The 19,334-nt window shown below is 44.1% G+C and overlaps 1 protein-coding gene across 5 annotated transcripts in view; it reads left to right on the top strand.

The window, feature by feature from the left end:
- DYNC1I1 (dynein cytoplasmic 1 intermediate chain 1) overlaps window positions 1-19,334 on the top strand; it is a 265,017-nt gene that overhangs the window by 19,746 nt on the left and 225,937 nt on the right. For 3 of the 5 annotated variants that reach the window (XM_084620560.1, XM_084620556.1, XM_084620558.1), the window contains exons 2-4: window positions 1,081-1,195; window positions 3,233-3,347; window positions 9,157-9,247. In XM_084620560.1, coding sequence (XP_084476686.1) covers window positions 1,088-1,195; window positions 3,233-3,347; window positions 9,157-9,247 — 314 coding nt within the window. In that variant the 5' untranslated portion in view covers window positions 1,081-1,087. The remainder of the gene's footprint in view (window positions 1-1,080; window positions 1,196-3,232; window positions 3,348-9,156; window positions 9,248-19,334) is intronic. The other 2 variants (XM_084620559.1, XM_084620557.1) reach the window with 1 other exon arrangement.

Below are 19,334 nucleotides of genomic sequence, written 5' to 3'. Positions count from 1 at the left end.
CTTCACAAAGGTGACCTTCTAATAAAGGTCATTAGTACATCGTTCTAAAGTTAGTTTTACGCAACGTTTGTGGGTCACGCAACGCAGTGTCACAGGGTAAGTATACCCCATCATGGGGTGTCGGGTCATGTGTGGTCAAAAGAAAGGGAAGACGCTGTACCGCAGCCGGTTAGGGCCTATGCTGATGACCCTTACTATAAAACGTAGTACAGCCTAGTGGCCAGAGTCAATAGAGCAGCCCTTTCGCTCTGGGCAGTGTGGCCTAATGGCCGGAGTCAATAAAGTCACACACCTCTGTGGGATTGTGTGGCCTATTGGCCCATTGGGAAAGTGGGGCACCACTCACGGGTGTGTGGCACCCAGGGTAGGGGGACTTGGGCCCTCCCTGCTCCTCCAAGCCCCAGCCCAGGGCCCTGGCAGTGGTGGGGTTACTCACCATCGAGTATCCTCCCGAAACACACTGACTGGTTCCCTGGTTCACCCACCAGAGCAAAGTCTAAGTCCCTTGGGCTGCTTCCTTCCCTGCCTTTGCCAGTGATGGTCCATGAGGTCTCTGGGGTCCTCAGGCAGCGTAGCTCCTGACGGCATGGCCTCCTCTCTGGGTTCATCAGGCAACCTGGAATCTGTCTGGTGCTTTGCGTGTCTTGGCTCTGGGCCTGTAGCAGCTCCTTTGAGAGAGCCTGCAGTCTGTGTCCTCTCTCTTCAGCAGCCTGCCCACACTGAGCTGAGCTGCTTCCTTTTATATCTTGCCTCCAGGCTGAGCATGCCCAGCAGAGGTGAAGGGGCGTGGCTTCCTCAGCCTGCAATGCACAATTAACCCTTGCGAGGCCAGGGTGGGGTAGGTACACCCTGTCACAGGGATATTTTGAGGTGGTCTCTTAAAATGGGAAGTTGTCTAACAAAGATTCTTTTCCATATTACACCGTAGTACTAAGGATCAATGCTTATATAACTATACATTTACAATAATATCAAATATCATTTTTGATGCAATCAAATAACATTTTTCAGTAAACAGAAAAAATGTTTAATTCTGACCATTTTTCTCAGTTTCCATAACTTTATTTTATTTTTCAACAGAGTCAAAATGTCAGACAAAAGTGACTTAAAAGCTGAGCTCGAGCGCAAAAAACAGCGCTTAGCACAAATAAGAGAGGAGAAGAAACGGAAGGAAGAAGAAAGGAAAAAGAAAGAGGTAAATATGCACAAACTCATTAAGATGTCAGAAGCCTACAGAAAGGTCCAAGGTTTAGCTTCCAAATATGGTTTACATAGGGCAGGTGTCATGTAGGAAGTGATCCTCATAATCACAGCAGCTTTAAGCCTAAAATAGAAATGTTTACGTTCAGCCACAAAAGTTTGAAATAAAAATCACCTTCAGAATACACAGGTTGTCAACAGAGAACAGTTCGGACAATATGATGTGCATGTGTATGTAGGAAAGAATAAGATTTGCCCCAATGCTTTCTTCTGGGAATTCCTTTAGCGGGGAGAGAGGGGTTCATATTTTTTTTGACCCATTACAACCTAAATAAGTGGTTTGGGGTTTTTTTTTGTTTTGTTTTTTTACTCTTAAGACTGGCTTGATTGCTGGCTAAGGTAACAGATTTACAGTGATGATTCTCCACTAAAGTAAACATAACTGCAACTGCATTTTAGCCTCCTGGCATCAGTGCGTCTTTCAGCTCTATTCAAGTTTGATTGACATATTAGTTTATTTGTCCTTGACAATATGCATTAGGTTTTTCATTAAGGGTTTTGTACTTCTTTTTATTCAGTCACTTAGTGAAATAGAGGTGAGAATTGACAGGGAAAGGATATTCATTTTCATGCAAAGTCAAAGAAGCATTACGTGATTATGTTTCTTTTCCTTTAAATGTCAAGACTTACTGTAGTTTAAAGCACCTGTTATCCCTTACTTTTAACTGGTTTCCTTTTAAACTGACACCTTAATATCGTTCATGTGTTTCGTAGAATTACTATGGAATCTGATGCGATACAAGAAATCAAAGTTCCAATTCATGTTGTCTCTCTTAATATTTTTTCATTTTATACAGTTTAGTACAAATAAATAGTCCATAAAGTCAGTTTGGGAGAGGAAAGGAAGAAGAGCCACATTACTCCACTTCATAAAATGTTTTAAATACAGTGTATTAATTAACAGCCAGTTAAGAGAGACATGGGGAAAGAAGGAAGCGAAGCCAATGGATTGTATGTCTTCTTGCAGACATCAGGAACCAGGAGGTTTCAAAGCCACACCTCTTGCCTCTCTCCCGCTCTTTCCCTCCCTGCCCTAGTGAGGCTTGTGTGTGTGTGTTTGTAGGGGGGCATTCCATGGACTCTATCTCAGATCTTGAAGAGTTATGAACACTTGTTCCCCTTTCTATTGTTTTTTCCCCATGGAAGGAGAACATTTAGCCTCACGTGGGCCCTATTCCTGGAGCATTGCCGTCAGTGGAAGTTTTCCCATTGAATTCAGTAGGAACAGAATCACCGCCGTATTTATTTATTACTTTCAAGTGTGTCCGGGTCAGTACATATTTTAGCTAAGGACTTGTCTATAGTAGAAACTTGCATCAGCGCAGCTACACTGATGAAGCTGTGCTGCTCTAGTACTTCTGGTGAAGATGCTTTAAGCCGACAGGAGAGAGCTCTCTTGTTGGCTTAATAAACTCCACCTCTATGGGAGGCAGTAGCTATGTTGGTGGGAGAAGCTCTCCTGCTGACGTAGCACTGTCCACACCAGCGCTTAGGTTGGTGTAACTATGTTGCTCAGGGGTGTGGATTATTCACATTCCTGAGCAACATAGTTATACTGAAGTCATTCTGTAGTGTAGACCAGGGCTAATTCAGTTTGACTGTCTCTACTTGTAACCTGTCAGCCTTCTTATGCAGAATCAAGGTCAAAGGTCTCTCTTAACCTCCCAACATTCTTCAGTACAATGGCATCTGACAAGTAATAGGGAAAAGATTTGAATCATAGTTTAAGAAATATTCCACATAAATTTGTACTGGTTCCTGCAACATCCTTTTGGCTCAATCCAATCTCAAACACTGGCAAAGTCCTCCTGCTATAAATCCAGTATAAATGAGCTGCCCAAGTGTATCTTCATGGCTGTCACAGTACTCCATAATAGCCCAGGAACCATGGTGCATATATGTTCTCCTCCCACTTAATCAAGAAGCCTCTTTGTATGTCATTCAAGCTAATTGTTTATTATCTTTAATTCAGGCTGATCAGCAGCAAAAGAAAGAGCCAGTTCAGGAAGATTCGGATCTAGATCGCAAAAGAAGGGAGACAGAGGCTTTATTACAGAGCATTGGTATATCCCCAGAACCACCTCTAGGTACTTAGATGAGCACGTTGTAAACATGTGGCTATTACACAATTAATGCATTCTTTTTATTAAAAGCATGCTTTGCTTTTGTGTTATTTGGCTGTATCAGTGAAGTGAACTCTTCTGCTTGGAAACCGTTCATATCATATCTCTCATATATGCCAGTTCATAGCATTTCCAGCACTTGCCATTGCAGACCATCAGCTTTATTTCTGAGAGGACTCCTCTTAAACACAATTCTAAACCATGTTTGATTTCTTTGGTTGCTTCTCTGTTTATATTCTCTCCTATCTTTCCACCCAATGATATTAATATTATATTTCATTAGTACCAATTATTGGACATAAATACAGTTTTATCATTTTTACACTCAAAGAAGGAAAATATCTGTGGAAGAAATATCTTCTTATTATGTGAAATAATTTTAAACAAGCAAAACGGAAGAGAATTAAAAAGGAAAATATCCAAATATTAACAGACTTATGGTCAAATCATTATTTTAGATTGTTTTATATAGTTTATTTGTTGCTTTGATTGCTTTACTGGTTTTGGTTGTTTAGTTCTTAAACCCTAGATTCCTCACCTTAAATACACATGAGATGATTTTATAATATAGGTTTCATTATCAAATCTATTTATGTTACCATGTCTTGCATGCAGTGTTTTATTCTGTGTGTTGCTCAATGTGTGAGCTCAAATGTGAGAAATTATTTTGCCTGTTTTTCATTTGTTTCTCTCTCCCTCTCATTCAAAAGTGTCTTAAATATCCTGGATGAAATCATGTCCCCATTGAAATTAAGGAGAAGGAGTTTTCCCATTTATTTCAATGGGGCTAGGATTCCACCCCTTATACTGCTGCCTGCAATATTCAGGAACACCCAAAAGCTCAACAAAGCATTCAGGCCCTGATTCAGGAAAGCACTTAAGCACATTCTTATGTGCTGTCCTGAATAGGGGGGCTCTTCTGACCTGTGGCCTCAGTTCCTAAATGAAAGCAACTAAAACTTAGATTTGTGTCCCTATTTTAATAAATTATGATGCTGTAATTCCAGCAATGAGGTATCAGATCCTGAAAGAATTGTCTGACAATTAATTGTTAGGTTATTTTAACTTATCAGAAAATGCATTCTGTACACTATATAGAGATATTATAAGATCAAATTAACAGTAATTTTAATAGAGAAAAATCACAAAATATAAATATTTATCTACCAAGGAGCCCCAAAATTATTATGTCCTGTCTATTGCGCGTAGAGTCATAGAGTTTAAGGCCAGAAGGGACCACCAGATCATCTACTCTCACCCCCTGTATATCACAGGCCACTAGCACCACCCAGCAACCGCACACTAAACCCAACAACCAAACACACATAAAACCATTGCAGAGTAGTTCAACTTCCTATTCTGAATTAATAATTTGCACTATGACACTATCCAGAGAACCTTAATTTAACATATAAAATTATTAATTCTTGTTAATTAGCATTTATTAATTAATTAATTCTTGTTAATAGCATTTCCTTTCCCCCAAAATAAATTGGCAATCAAAATCTCTTCACAAGCCCCCTCAATGAAAAATTTCTGGAAGAATACACCATGAAACCAGTTATATGACTGAGATACATCAATGATATTTTCATCCTCTGGACAAATGACCTAAACTCCCTCATAGATTTCCACCAACTTCAACTATCACCACCCATCCATTAAACTCTTTCTAGGACACTCCCACACCAGCATCAGCTTCCTGGACACCATGATTAGCTTCAACAATGGACTCTAACAGACACCTATTATACAATAAACCCACAGATCATCACGCTCACTTCCACAGATCCAGTAACAACCCCAGACACACCAAGAAATTTGTTATCTACTGCCAGTCACTCAGATACCACAGAATATGCTCCAGAGAGAAAGTCTGGGATAGACCTTAAGACACTCAAAACTGCCTTCAGCAAACAAGGACATTCCACCAGAGAAGTAGGTCACATAATGTATTGGGCCACTGAAATATCCTGGGAGAACCTGCTTCACCACAGGGGAAACCCCCTCCCCCACCACCACCACCGACCTTACACCTATAGATGTCACCTACAACAGTGATGAGCTGCCAAAATCTTAACCACAGGTTCCGTCCTCACCCCAGGAGGGGTCATTGCCCACTCCTGCCCCCTGGGACTCCTGCCCCATCCAACCCCCCCGCGTTCCTTGACACCCCCCTGAGGACCCCTGCCCCATCCACCCCCCTCCCCTGTCCCCTGACTGCCCCCAGAACTGGGCAGGAAGGTCTCGTGGGCTACCGTAGTGGGTGCCCACCCCACCCCTAAGAGCCAGAAGCACCTGCCGGGGGGCGAGGTGGGGAGTCCCGGCGGTGCTTACCTGGGGAAGCTCCCAGGAAGCATCCAGCAGGTTCCTCTGGCTCCTAGGGGCGGGGGAGCGTAGCTAGGGGGGGAGCAGGAAGAACGGCCGCTCCCCCACTGATCACATCAAAAGTGGCGCCTTAGGTGCTGACTCCTTGGGTGCTCCAGGGCTGGAGCACCCATGGGGAAAATTTAGTGGGTGCAGAGCACCCATCGGCAGCTCCCCACCCTGCGCCCAGTCCCAGCTCACCTCCTCTCCACCTCCACGTCCTCCCCTGAACGCACCGCCCTGCTCTGCTTCTCCGCGCCCCCCCGGCTTCCCGCGAATCAGCTGTTTGGTGGGAAGCCGGGGAGGGCTGAGAAGCAGGCATGGTTTCCCGCTCAAGCCGAGGGTGGCGGAGGTGAGCTGGGGCGGAGAGCGGTTCCCCTGCGCCCCCCCGGGGTTACCTGCTGCGGGGCGGTGGCCCTCCTCATGCCCCCCCGCCCCAGCTCACCTCCACCTCCCTGGGCCTGAGTGGGAAGCCGCCGCCTGCTTCTCAGCCTGCCTCGGCTTCCCGCATGAACAGCTGTTTTGCGGGAAGCCTGTGGGGGCAGAGAAGCAGAGCAGGGCGGCGCGTTGAGGGGAGGAGGTGGAGCGGAGGTGAGGTGAGCTGGGGCTGGGGGTGGGTCGGGGAGCTGCCGGTGGGTGCTCTGCACCCACCAAATTTTCCCCTTGGGTGCTCCAGGGCTGGAGCACCCGTGGAGTTGGCGCCTAAGGCGCCACTTTTGGCCAGTTAAATTTAGAAGCCCTTTTAGAACCGGTTGTCCCTCGCGGAACAACCGGTTCTAAAAGGGCTTCTAAATTTAACAACCGGTTCTAGCGAACTGGTGCGAACTGGCTCCAGCTCATCAGTGCCTACGACCCCACACTGGAACCCTATGGGATATCAAACAATTACAACTCATACTTGATGGGGACCACACCCTGAAAAAAATCTTTCCTGACCCCCTGTTCTGGCCTTCAGCACTCCCCAATCTTGCTAAGCTCATCATCAGAAGACACCACAAACCAGGAGACACCACAGACCAGGAGGCACCAACTCAAAGTGGCACCAGATCCTGCCAGAACAACAGATGCAAAACCTGCAGACATATCTCTTCTGCTACTATGATCACTATCCCCACAGTACACCTTTCAGAATCCACGGGTCCTACACATGCCTATCACAACATACGGTGTACCTCATCCAGTGCATCAAATGCCCCAACAACAACAATGTGGGTGAAACCAGACAATCACTATGCTCTCAAATGAACTCACACAAAAAAAATGATAAAAGAAAAAAACACCCTAACATCTCTGGGTGAACACTTTTCACAAACTGATCACTCCATATCTGACCTCTTAGCCCTCACCCTCAAAGGAAATCTGCACAACACCTTCAAAAGACCAGACAGGGAGCTTAAAGTCATAACTCTGCTGGACACTAAAAACCACAGACTTAACAAAGCCACTGGTTTTATGGACCATTACAAGTTGTAACACACCATGCTGCCTGGTAACCTTCTATTGTCCTACAACAGATGAGAATGGTCTCCTACAACACATTGAACCCCTTGTGCTTAACAATCTGTCCCACCTTGTATTTAACTTGAACAGCCTCATTTCCTTCCCCAGACTGAAGAAGATCTCTGTGCAGCTTGAAAGCTTGTCCTGTCCACCAACCGAAGTCGGTCCAATAAAAGATATTACCTCACCCACCTTGTCTCAATCAAAAGACATTAACAATTATAATCCTTGGCCTTTGGATATGCATACAATATCCAGCTCCCTCTGGGGTTTCCTGAAACTAAGGTTACAGCTACAGTTGGAGCTAGAGATGTGATCCCCAGCTTGTGCAGACATACACTAGCTCTCATCAATCTAGAGTGCTAGAAACAGAAATGTAGGTGGGGTAGTACGGGCAGTGGAGAGCAGCGACATGGGGCTAGCCATGACACGTACAAAACTGCCTGAACCCCCTGGGTACCTACTCGAGGTGGCTAATCTCTGCCATCGCTCCTGCTGCCTGTGCTGTCCTGGCTACAGTACTATTTTTAGCATGCTAGCTCAATGAGAGCTAGCCCAAGTATGTCTGTGTGAGCTGGGAACCACACCCCTAGCTCCATAGTGTCAACATACCGAAAGATGCAAAACCACTGCCTGCCTGTACCTGCCAAGGGGCTGTCATGAAAATGAATTCATTTTTCATACTGTAGTCATTTCTCTGCCAATCCTTAGTGAGAATATGTGTGAAATATTTGACCAAATGGAAAATCCAAGTCTCTTGACAGGTCTGTCATTATATATTACAGGGTATAACAAAATAGTTAAAAGTCTTACTCTGTTAAATGTAAAAGGAAAATGCACATGATTTAAACCAAATGGAAATATTTACTGTGCATTAAAGTCCTTCTGTGTTTTCTTCCATGTGGCTGCTTTCAAGGATATTTGCATTAAATCTGGAGTGGAGACATTTCTTTCTTTCTTTCTTTCTTTCTTTCTTTCTTTCTTTCTTTCTTTCTTTCTTTCTTTCTTTCTTTCTTTCTTTCTTTCTTTCTTTCTTTCTTTCTTTCTTATTAAAAAAAGATTTTTTTTTTACTTTTTGTGTTTATTGTTTCTACAATTAAGAGCTTTAACGCTTATGAATTTGTTCCTTTCCTACTTAGTAAGAAAAACCTGTCTTTGCATATATATACATGAAATATACCAGTCCCTGAAAGTAAAGGAAAATACCTAAGGGTCTGATCAAATGCCCAGTGAAGTCCATGAAAGTCTTTCACTGACTTCAGTGGACGCTGGGATCAGGCCCCCAAACAGAAACAGTAACACTCTGCAACTGAAATTACCTAAAAACCCAACCCAACAATACATTCATATACATTCTCATTGCTTTTGGAAGAGGCTTTTTTACCTGGTTGGATTTCCCCATTCTGTTTTTACTTTGGATCTGATTTATACAAAGAAACTGCAGGTCACATTCAATAGATTTTAATTTAAATTAAAATGTAATTGCTTTATTGCCTCGTGCCATCTGATTTTAGCAGAAGAGTTCACTTAGATTTCTAACAAATAAACAAAAAGGTTTGATTTTTAAAAATCTTCTACAATTCAAATGTAAAATTAGCAAAAGAAACAGCAGTGTTGCTTTACTTCCACAGTATCCCTATGACCATAATGTATAGAATCACAATTGGCTTTCAGACCTGTCTAAATTCATTACAATTTTAAAATTTCCAAAAATATTTAAAAATTCACTTGACTCTTTTCCTTTTCTTTTCCTTTCCTTTCCTTATTTGCTTTCACCATTTCAAACTCTCCTAATCATTTATCCACTATCATTTGGTTGATTGGTTTTGGTTTGTCTGACACTGCTCTTCATCAGTGCAGTCGCTGCATGTTTTAACATGGGATACCTGTTATTTTCATTATTTAGTCCCAACCCCTATGTCTCCCTCTTCGAAATCAGTGAGCACCCCCAGTGAAGCTGGCAGCCAGGATTCAGGAGATCTGGGACCAATAGGAAGGTAAGACAGACCTTCTAGAAAATGTTGAATGAAAGTATTTTTTTCACCCCCCACTTTTTAAAAGTTATTTAAACAACAACATTGTAGGTCCAATATATCCATTTGTTTCTGCATTCTCCACCATGTGTTACCATTCAATAAGGCTGGTGTCAGGTATGGAGTAAAGGTATGCAGCAGTCTGATCTTAAGTTATAGACATCAGAAACTAATGCAAGAAGCAGAAATCATATATATGTATATTTAATCTGCCCACTCAGAATGGAAACGTGGTGAGCACCAAGAACATAGAAAATCCTGCAAACCCCTACCCATGTGAGCAATCCTTATTCATATAGGTCAGTGGTTCCCAAACTTGTTCCACCGCTTGTGCAGGGAAAGCCCCTGCTGGGCCAGGCCGGTTTGTTTACCTGCTGCATCCGCAGGTTTGGCTGATCGCGGCTCCCAGTGGCCACGGTTCGCTGCTCTAGGCCAATGGGAGCTGTTGAAAGCGGCGCGGGCTAAGGGACGTACTGGCCGCTGCTTCCAGCAGCTCCCATTGGCCTGAAGCAGCGAACCGCGGCCAGTGGGAGCCACAATCAGCAAAAACTGCAGATGCGGCTGGTAAACAAACCGGCCTGGCCCGGCAGGGGCTTTCCCTGCACAAACGGCGGGAAACACTGATATAGGTATTCCCCCTATTGGCCACATCATTCCACATATAGCACCTGTCTATCTTAAGTTTTTGTTCTGCTGTCCAGCACAATGCACAGTAGTAAAAGTGTGTATGTAAGAGAGGGATGGGGAATAACTTACTTAGAAACACCTGGGAACACATAAGAGTGCTTTATTAATGTTCCTCTCTGCAAAACTGTGGCTATCAAATAGCTGTGTGTGTGGAATGGGAGGAAAGTGCTTCATCAATGTAAAAGGGGATATGGCTATGTCAATAAGAGACGGGCCCCAAGGCCACCCGGAAATGCCCTTGTTGCATCTTGAATGTATCACTGATATTGGGAAATGATATGACAGCACCATGGTGTTTCCCAGGGCATCCTGAGTATAATGGAGACAGCCGTGGTCCTGGCTTGAAACCACAAGAGATACAAATTTCTGTGCCATATTTCAGGGACAGAAAGCACAGGTGAATAATGAATCTTCTAGTGACTGCACTGAGGAGAGGTGAAGCACTCTGTGACTGTTCCAGGCATCCACAGGAGGGTGTGTTATCCAAACCTCCATGAACTCCCGGGAAACAGCCTGCGAAGCTACACTGACCACTCTATAGTTTGGAATTGCCCGTCAGGGTGACCATACCCAGCCATACCTGTACATTCCTAGACACTATTGACCCTGGGCTTCAGGTGGCTTCATTTACCAGGTTCCAAGACAATGGAGAACTCATTTTTCCTTCCCTTGGCCTGCACTACAATTGCTATATTATCATTGCAAGAAATGATATAAAAGGAAGTTAAATAAGCCATTATCCATAAATAAGCAACATTTCTGCTGGCATGACACAGCTAGTACTCATGCTAAACGCACCTTGTACGCAGAAAGATCATATTCTTGATGCTGAAAATGTATAGTTTCCTTACTTAACCTAATGAGCTCTCTTTGCAGTGCCACTGTGGTATTTGGGCTACACAGACACTGAGGAAATGCACCCATCGCCTTCCCCCCATTCCAGAAATGCGGCGTGCAATTTAAAAGCAGTGGAGTTAATTAAGTAGCAGCCCGTTAGTATGAATAAGGCAGTTCAAAAACTGGAAAAGAATGTAATGCCAAATTCATAGACAGCCGACCCTAATCTGTCAAAACCCCTTGGATATGAGAGGAAACGGCAAATATGTGCAAGAAGCATACAGGCTGCTATTCACAATGACAGTGTTCCCTACAAAATGCCCCTGTGGCAATGCTAGCTTGGGATTCAATATGTAATGTCACAAAACTTCCTCTGGATCATTTGAGCTCAGCCAACAAGGGCAATATGATCTTTCCATCAACCCCGCGACCACTTGATTCAGAGTATGCAGATGCTAGAGGAAAATGTTGAAGCAGTTCTGAATTCATCCCATTAAAAAATAATCATGTACTTGCTTATGGGATGACCCACACTTGTGCCATTGATTCAGCCACAAGTATAGTTAGCGAGCTGTAATTTCACCCTTAATGGTGTCCAGGAGCCAGTGGATTCCAGCATGAATATCTGCACTCCTCCACTATGTGGTGTGCGGCAGGGGAGATCTCAGTACACCTGATCACTGTGTACAACTGAGCAGGAGGAGAGGGGTGTGGCAATACTTCTTGAACCCCACACCACTATTTTGACAGATGATTTCTGGTTGAAATCCCCAATGTAAGTGGTTCCCCTATGTCAGAAACGCCACTGCTTCTAGGCTTGTTTGCCCAGCAATCCCATGAGCCTGGCCGGGCCCAGTAAACCCACATGAAAACCTGAAGACATGAAGACCTGGTCTACACTAGGATTTTACATCAGTATAGCTACATCTCTCAGGGGTGTGAAAAAATCCACCCCCCTGAGAGATTTAGCCATACTGACCTAACGACCAGTGTAGACAGTGCTAGGTCGATGGAAAGATTCTTCTGCTGACCTGGGGAGGTGGGTTGCCTGCACCAGTGGGTGAATATCTACCCTTGGCATAGGTAGTGTCTACACTGAAGTGCTGCAGCAGCGCTGCTGTGCCGGTGCCACTGTAACATTTTAGTGTGGACAAGCCCTACTAGGCTAGACTCCTGCTCTATACACTAGATTGCACTGTCTACACCTTGGCGTGTGACACCCTACTATGAGCTTTAATTTATAATAGATACAGGCTTGCTACATCAATATATTGTACATTGATGCTGACAGTGTTTCATGTGCTGGTGTCGGCATGCTTAATCCATTGATTACACCTTTGCATGTGGAGGGAGCTGTCTGTCACAATATGGCTTACACAAGCACTCGCATCATTGTCAACAATAGTTTCATCTGTTGTTGACAGTCAAAACAGATTTCAGAGTGGTAGCCATGTTAGTCTGTATCAGCAAAAACAACGAGGAGTCCTTGTGGTACCTTAGAGACTAACAAATTTATTTGGGCATAAGCTTTTGTGGGCTAGAACACACTTCATCAGATGCATGGAGTGGAAAATACAGTAGCAGGTATATATATACATAGTAAATGAAAAGATGGGAGTTGCCTTACCAAGTGGGGGGTCAGTCTAACGAGGCAATTCAATTAACAGTAGAATACCAAGGGAGGAAAAATCACTTTTGTAGTGGTAATGAGGGTGGCCCATTTCAAATGGTTGACAAGAAAGAAGGTGTGAGTAACAGTAGGGGGAAATTAGTATGGTAAAATTAGGTTTTGTAATGATCCATCCACTCCCAGTCTTTATTCAGACCTAATTTGATGGTGTCCAGTTTGCAAATTAATTCCAGTTCTGCAGTTTCACGTTGGAGTCTGTTTTTGAAGTTTTTTTTGTTAAGAATTGCCTTTTTAAGTCTGTTATTGAGTGACCAGGGAGATTGAAGTGTTCTTCGACTAATTTTTGAATGTTTTAATTCCTGATGTCAGATTTGTGTCCATTTATTCTTTTATGTAGAGACTGTCCGGTTTGGCCAATGTACATGGCAGAGGGGCATTGCTGGCACATGATGGCATGCATTTATCACATTGGTAGATGTGCAGGTGAATGAGCCCCGGATGGTGTGGCTGATGTGGTTAGGTCCTATGGTGGTGTCCCTTGAATAGGTATGCGGACAGAGTTGGCACCACAGTTTGTTGCAGGGTTTGGTTCCTGGGTTAGTGTTTTTGTTGTGTGGTGTGTGGTTGCTGGAGAGTATTTGCTTCAGGTTGTGGGGCTGTCTGTAAGCAAGGACTGGCCTGTCTCCCAAGATCTGTGAGAATGCGGGATCGCCCTTCAGGATAGGTTGTAGATCCTTGATGATGCGCTGGAGAGGTTTTAGTTGGGGGCTGTAGGTGACGGCTAGTTGCATTCTGTTACTTTCTTTGTTGGGCCTGTCCTGTAGTACCTGACTTCTGGGTACCCTTCTGGCTCTGTCAATCTGTTTCTTAACTTCAGCAGGTGGGTACTGTAGTTTTCAGAATGCTTGATAGAGATCCTGTAGGTGTTTGTCTCTGACTGAGGGATTGGAGCAAATGCAGTTGTATCTTAGAGCTTGGCTGTAGACAATGGATCATGTGATGTGGTTTGGATGTAGGTAAGTAGGTATGTAGTAAGTGTAGTGGTCAGTAGGTTTCCGGGTATAGGGTGCTGTTTACGTGACCATCGCTTATTAGCACTGTAGTGTCTAGGAAGTGGATCTCTTGTGTGGCCTGGTCCAGGCTGAGGTTCATGGTGGGGTGGAAATTGTTGAAATCCTGGTGGAATTCCTCAAGGGCCTCCTTCCCATGGGTCCAGATGATGAAGATGTCATCAATGTCGCACAAGTAGAATAGGAGCATTAGGGGATGAGAGCTGAGGAAGCGTTGTTCTAAGTCAGCCATAAAAATGTTGGCATACTGTGGGGCCATGTGGGTACCCATAACAGTCCTGCTGACTTGAAGGTATAAATTGTCCCCAAATCTGAAATAGTTGTGGGTGAGGACAAAGTCACAAAGTTCAGGTTTGCCGTGACATCGGGAATACTGTTCCTGACGGCTTGTAGTCCATCTTTGTGTGGGATGTTAGTGTAAAGAGCTTCTACAGCCATAGGGGCTAGGATGGTGTTTTCTGGAAGATCACCAAAGGATTGTAGTTTTCTCGGGAAGTCAGTGAGGTCTCTAAGATAGCTGGGAGTGCTGGTAAACAGATTGTGTTAGTGTCAAGGCTACACCGTCATGGAGCACTGCTGTCTTTCGCCCATACTTCCTCAATGCTTTCAACCTATTGGAGTGTCTCAAAATTAGGCTATACATTTGAAGGCATTTTCTGGATTGCTGCGAGTATACCATGTATTCTCTGTTAAACCCCAGCCCTGGGTTTGTGGTCTGCCGATGGGTCTGCCATCATGTCTGATTACTAGAGGGTTTGAGTTCTGTGCCAGAAATGGCAGTTGTGTTTTATGTGCATTGTCCATTTCTGATATGATGATCTCTATAGCGTCCTGCTGAATCTGGGATCTGCTGATGATTTTTCATGGCAGCTAGTCTCTGCTCACTGAGCGGTTCTAAACATCAGGCACTACTCTTCCTCCTTTTATTTTACTCTCCATGGTGGTGATGCACTTTTACCCATATTGCCATCTGTCTCAGAAGCAATATGGTATTTAGTGCTGTCTCGCAAGAACCACCCCCGCCCCCAGTTCCTTGGAAAGCTGGACAACAATGGGTAAATTGCAGACTGGATAATTTAGACGAGTGAGGGGGCAGTTCCTGCACTGCTAAAGCCTCAACCACAAATGGGTGTTCTATTACAACTAGTCGTTTTTGATGATGTTGCTAACACTACTGCAAGCATGGGTGGCCAGTGACCTGGCTGTTGGGGAAGCCTAGCCCCTGGCACCTCCCCTTGTGCCCGAGGCCCTGCTCCTCCCAGTCTGCCCTCCCTCCCCCGCAGGAGCCTACAGCAGCCACCAGCCCAGTGCCGGGCGGCCGGGCAGCACAGCCGGAGTGCCCTCAGCCCCAGTACTCCAGGAGGCCAGCTCCAGTGCGCCGGGCATTACAGCTCCAGTGCTTCCAGCCCTGGAGTGCCGTGTGGCACGGTCTGAGCGCCGGGCGGGCAGCACGGTCCCAGCCCCAACTATGCCAAGTCCCTGCGGGAGGCAGGCTGACCAGCCCCAGCCAACCTGGGCCAGGTCAGAGCACCGAGAACTGCAGGAGGGGACCTGGGGGTGGGGTGTGGGCAGGGCCACGCACGGCCTCCCCCAGCCTACGATACCCACTGTCCATGACTGCAGGAATAACAAGCAAGTACAGACAAGCAGCAATCTTGCAGGTATTCTGACCACTAAATGCTGAAGCACTTGCCAAAGGAAGAACTTGCCATCAAAGCAGAGTCCCAAGGCATGGATTTTGCATCAGGAGGTGGGATATTTCTTCTGGGTGATGCAGTAATATTGAGGGGTGCATATTTATTACTGCAATCTCAAATTGGAATTTTCCATCAAAGCAGAGTCCCAAGGTATGGATTTTGCTTCAGGAGGTGGGCTATGTTCCAATTTGAGATTGCAGTGCTAAATATATGACTACCTTCCTCTTGATACTTTAGTGAGACTATTCAATCAGGTACTTGTAAAACATATTAATACTCACTGAGAACATTTGAGACAGATTATCTTGTCAAGGCACTTGACTACTATTGTGTCCAGGTCTGGTGTCCATAATTCAAGAAGTATGTTGATAAATTGGAGAGGGTTCAGAGAAGAGCCATGAGCCTGATTAAAGGATTGGAAAACACGCCTTATAGAGATAGACTGAAGGAGTTCAATCTGTTTAGTTTAACAAAAGGAAGGGTAGGAGTAACTTAATCCCACTCTATAATGCTTACAACAGGGAAAATAAATTTGATTAAAGGGCTCTTCAATCTTGTAGATGTAGATAAAATTAGATCTAATGGCAAGACAAATTCAGACCATAAATAAGGTGAACATTTTTAACAATGAGGGTAATTAACATTGGAACAGTTTACCAAGGGTTGTGGTGGAGTTTGTATCACTGGAATTTTTTAAATCAAGATTACATGTTTTTTCTAGAAGATATGCTCTAGTTCAAACAGGATTTAGTTCAAAAAAGTCTTGCGGCCTGTGTTCTTCAGGAGGGAAGACTAGATCACCTTAAAGGTTCCTTCTGGCTTTATAATCTATGAATCCCAAAGAGCTAGGACAGCTGGGCATCTTTGCTAGCTTGCAGCTCTCACACAGATCTCTGTTAAGAGCTGTGACCTAATAACATTAACACACTAGATGTTAAAAATCTCCTGCGTACTCCAAAGTATGTCAGTGACGAGTTCTGGACATACGTGCATACTAGTCAGGTAATTGGTGAGTAACTGGCCGTATTGTCTGCTGGCTTGCCTTAGATAAGTAGCATTCCAGCAAGTATTGCTTTACACTCACAGATTAATGGACTTCCATTTGCATTTTGTCATTGTGTCCCTTTTCTCCATGTGTCCCTTTCACCTGTGTAGTCCAATCGTGAGTAGTAACACTAAAGGGTACATTGGCAGGAGGGACCCGATGCTCTAATGTAGTGAGTGAATTAGTCTGATGTGGCAGCTGGCCTATCTGGAACACATTTTATTCAGCCTTGTAGCGTTATCCTGCAAGCACCGTTATCCTTGGACTAAGATAATGGCTAAAAAATGCTATGGTGTCATTAGGCTTATTAGGAGGGTATTTTAGGGAAGGGCTACAGATTGGTGTGGAACTATGGAACCATAACTATCTGTTCAGCCAGTTTTTATGATTTTTTGCTGTGTGATCTTCAGGGTCATGTTGAAATTTGCCAAGGCATTTTCACTGGTGATGAAAGTACGGCTTTGAAGCAGCCTGACTTGCCTTGCAGAATATGACAGGAGGCAGTGAGTCTGAGCTGATGGTAGATAATGGTGCTAGAAATGACTGACATGGAGTCTTTTGAGGGCTTTCAGCTAGATAGAAGATCCAAATTAGATTTTTTGTGATGTATTGGCATTCATGTCGGAGAGTAAATCTAGACAGACAGAGGAATACTATACCTTGCTTTCTGAAAGTGATAGCATTTCTCTTTGTGCTGGGCAAGAAACTGGACTGGGAATATGTTGGTCCTCAATATCAGGCTCCATCAAACTAATTCATTAGAGCTCTGCTAATGCATGCAGAGGGCTTCATTAATTGCCTGGCCATCTACAGGGCGTGAATTACAGTCAAAGCAGGTTTTTATCCGCATGCCTATTTCCCAAATTGCTTTGGATCAATCAAATGTACTTCTGTGCCTGTTCCACCCCCTGCACTCCTTGAGGCAGCACAGAGGAGCTAAAAATTGTATCACAGCATGAACTGGCAGATAGCGTGGGATGAACCGTGTGTCATAACCGGGGAGTTGTTCTGTCTATGGAGGATCAAACCAGGACTCTCTACATGTCAGACTTGAAGGAGCCTATAATGAGCTTCCTCAGAATGGTGTATGTTTTTGGTTATGCCTTCAACATAATGGGTGTGACCATGTGGGTTGATGACAAGGGTGTGTGTGTATGTGTGTGTGTGTGTGTGTGTGAGAGAGAGAGAGAGAGACGTGGTCCATTGGGGGAAAGTGACATTTGGCAACCTGGGAGTGCAACTGAGGAGATGCATCCTGCCAAAACAGGAGTAATTGTTAATGTCCAGCTAGTATCATGCACTCACAGTTAGAATCTGATTTTTGCTGACTAGCTTTTTGGTGAATGTCATGGAACATGGGATGAGTCAGGGGTTGTGGCAGGAGCCTGAGTGCAGTTAATGTGGTGAGCAACAACAACCTCGCCCTCTACAGGGGGTAAAGTCAGCACCGAGCCCCTTCGATAGTGATCATGTGCTCCTGATCCCTAGAGGTGATGCTGGATACTCCCTACTCCCATACCTTCTCACACATATGGGATGCGAGCAATCAGAGCGGAATATGCATGAATCTTGGCCTTTGAAGGAACATGTTGACCAACCACTGACTCTGAGAAAGTCCTAATACTTGTCATAGGTAGGGACAGAGCATTTTCATACCAGCTCTCGTGTAACAATGAATACTGAAAATTATCTGTGATGAGTGGGCACACTTGGGTGGCTTTGTACCTGACAGCGTGGACCTATTGTGGCATGGATAGTCAATGATAAATTCCCATGGACTTTACTTGGGAGGTCTGTACTACTAGCAGGAAGAGAGTGTGTTCCCGTTGGTTTATTGCATGCCCAGGGGCCCCAATGGCTGCTGACATGAGATGCCCAGACAGATCATAAGTGATCCACTTTTTCCAAAGATCTACAGTGCCTGCATATTGTCAGCTAACATCCATTTGCAAATTCACCTCTCTGGGGGGTTATTTGTGATCATGTTCCTTGCCTGGGCACGTGTGCATGAGCACTGAAATCTCTTTGGACTGTGTTTGGGGTTTCCCACCTGCAAGGTTGGTGCCACATTCTCTACTCCTCAGTAAATGGTGAAAGGCTCAGCTGCCTTGGATATACAAAGATAAACTGCTATCTTTCTTCCTGCTACCACTTCTCCTATAGTCTGTTCTAGCTCTTTACTCCTCACATATTTTGCTGCCCACACTGCTGCGTGCCTCGTAACTCCTTTGGTCAGAATGAAGACAATAGTATCAGGAAATACTGAGGTTATGGCCACCTTTGTAGTGCTGTAGCTATCTCAGTCACCATCTATGAATGGCTACTTCCTGCTTTAATCTGGTATTCCATAATAGCACTGAAATCTGGGTGAATTATTTCCCACAGTGTAATCTGTAGGTCAGTAGTGTTTTCTGTGGCCACAACCACTGCTCCTCCTAGTATGGTGTCCAAGTGGATGAAGGCATTGCACTGGATTTTTTAACAGCAATTCCTACTTAAGCAAATCTCCAGTGCTATGCCAAAGGAAGCAGGATTTTTTATATATCTTGAAACAAATCTGAACCCCATGAGGTCAATTAGACTACTCTGGTGTTTAAAATTTGCTTGCATAAATATAAAAGTCTGCAGGATCAGGTCTTATTCAGTGCAGTATAAAGAAGAGCTGGGTTCTTAGAAAAGATTTGCTTATGGTGAGGAATTTTATCAACTAGCTGTCCTTATGTTTCAATACTATTGTAATTTTTTGTGCATTTTAGTCCGTTATAAAAGCTGGATTGGCTCATGTGCCCTTTGGTTGCAGTTTTTTTGTTCTTAAATTTTCTCAAGAAGTGAATTGCAGAGTATAGTACATGGAACATTTTTGGGTACGGAATTGCAGTGGTAATCCTAGAACTGGGGCTGTCGATTAATCGCAGTTAACTCAAGCAATTAATTGAAAAAAATTAATCGTGATTAAAAAAATTAATTGCGATTAATCGCAGTTTTAATCACACTGTTAAACAATACAATACCAATTGAAATTTATTAAATATTTTGGATGTTTTTCTACATTTTCATATATTATTGTATTCTGTGTTGTATTTAA

The sequence above is a fragment of the Lepidochelys olivacea genome, assembly GCF_965140295.1.
Source record: "Lepidochelys olivacea isolate rLepOli2 genome assembly, chromosome: 2".
NCBI classification, from domain to species: domain Eukaryota; kingdom Metazoa; phylum Chordata; order Testudines; family Cheloniidae; genus Lepidochelys; species Lepidochelys olivacea.
This window is presented reverse-complemented; position numbering and strand designations above follow the sequence as displayed.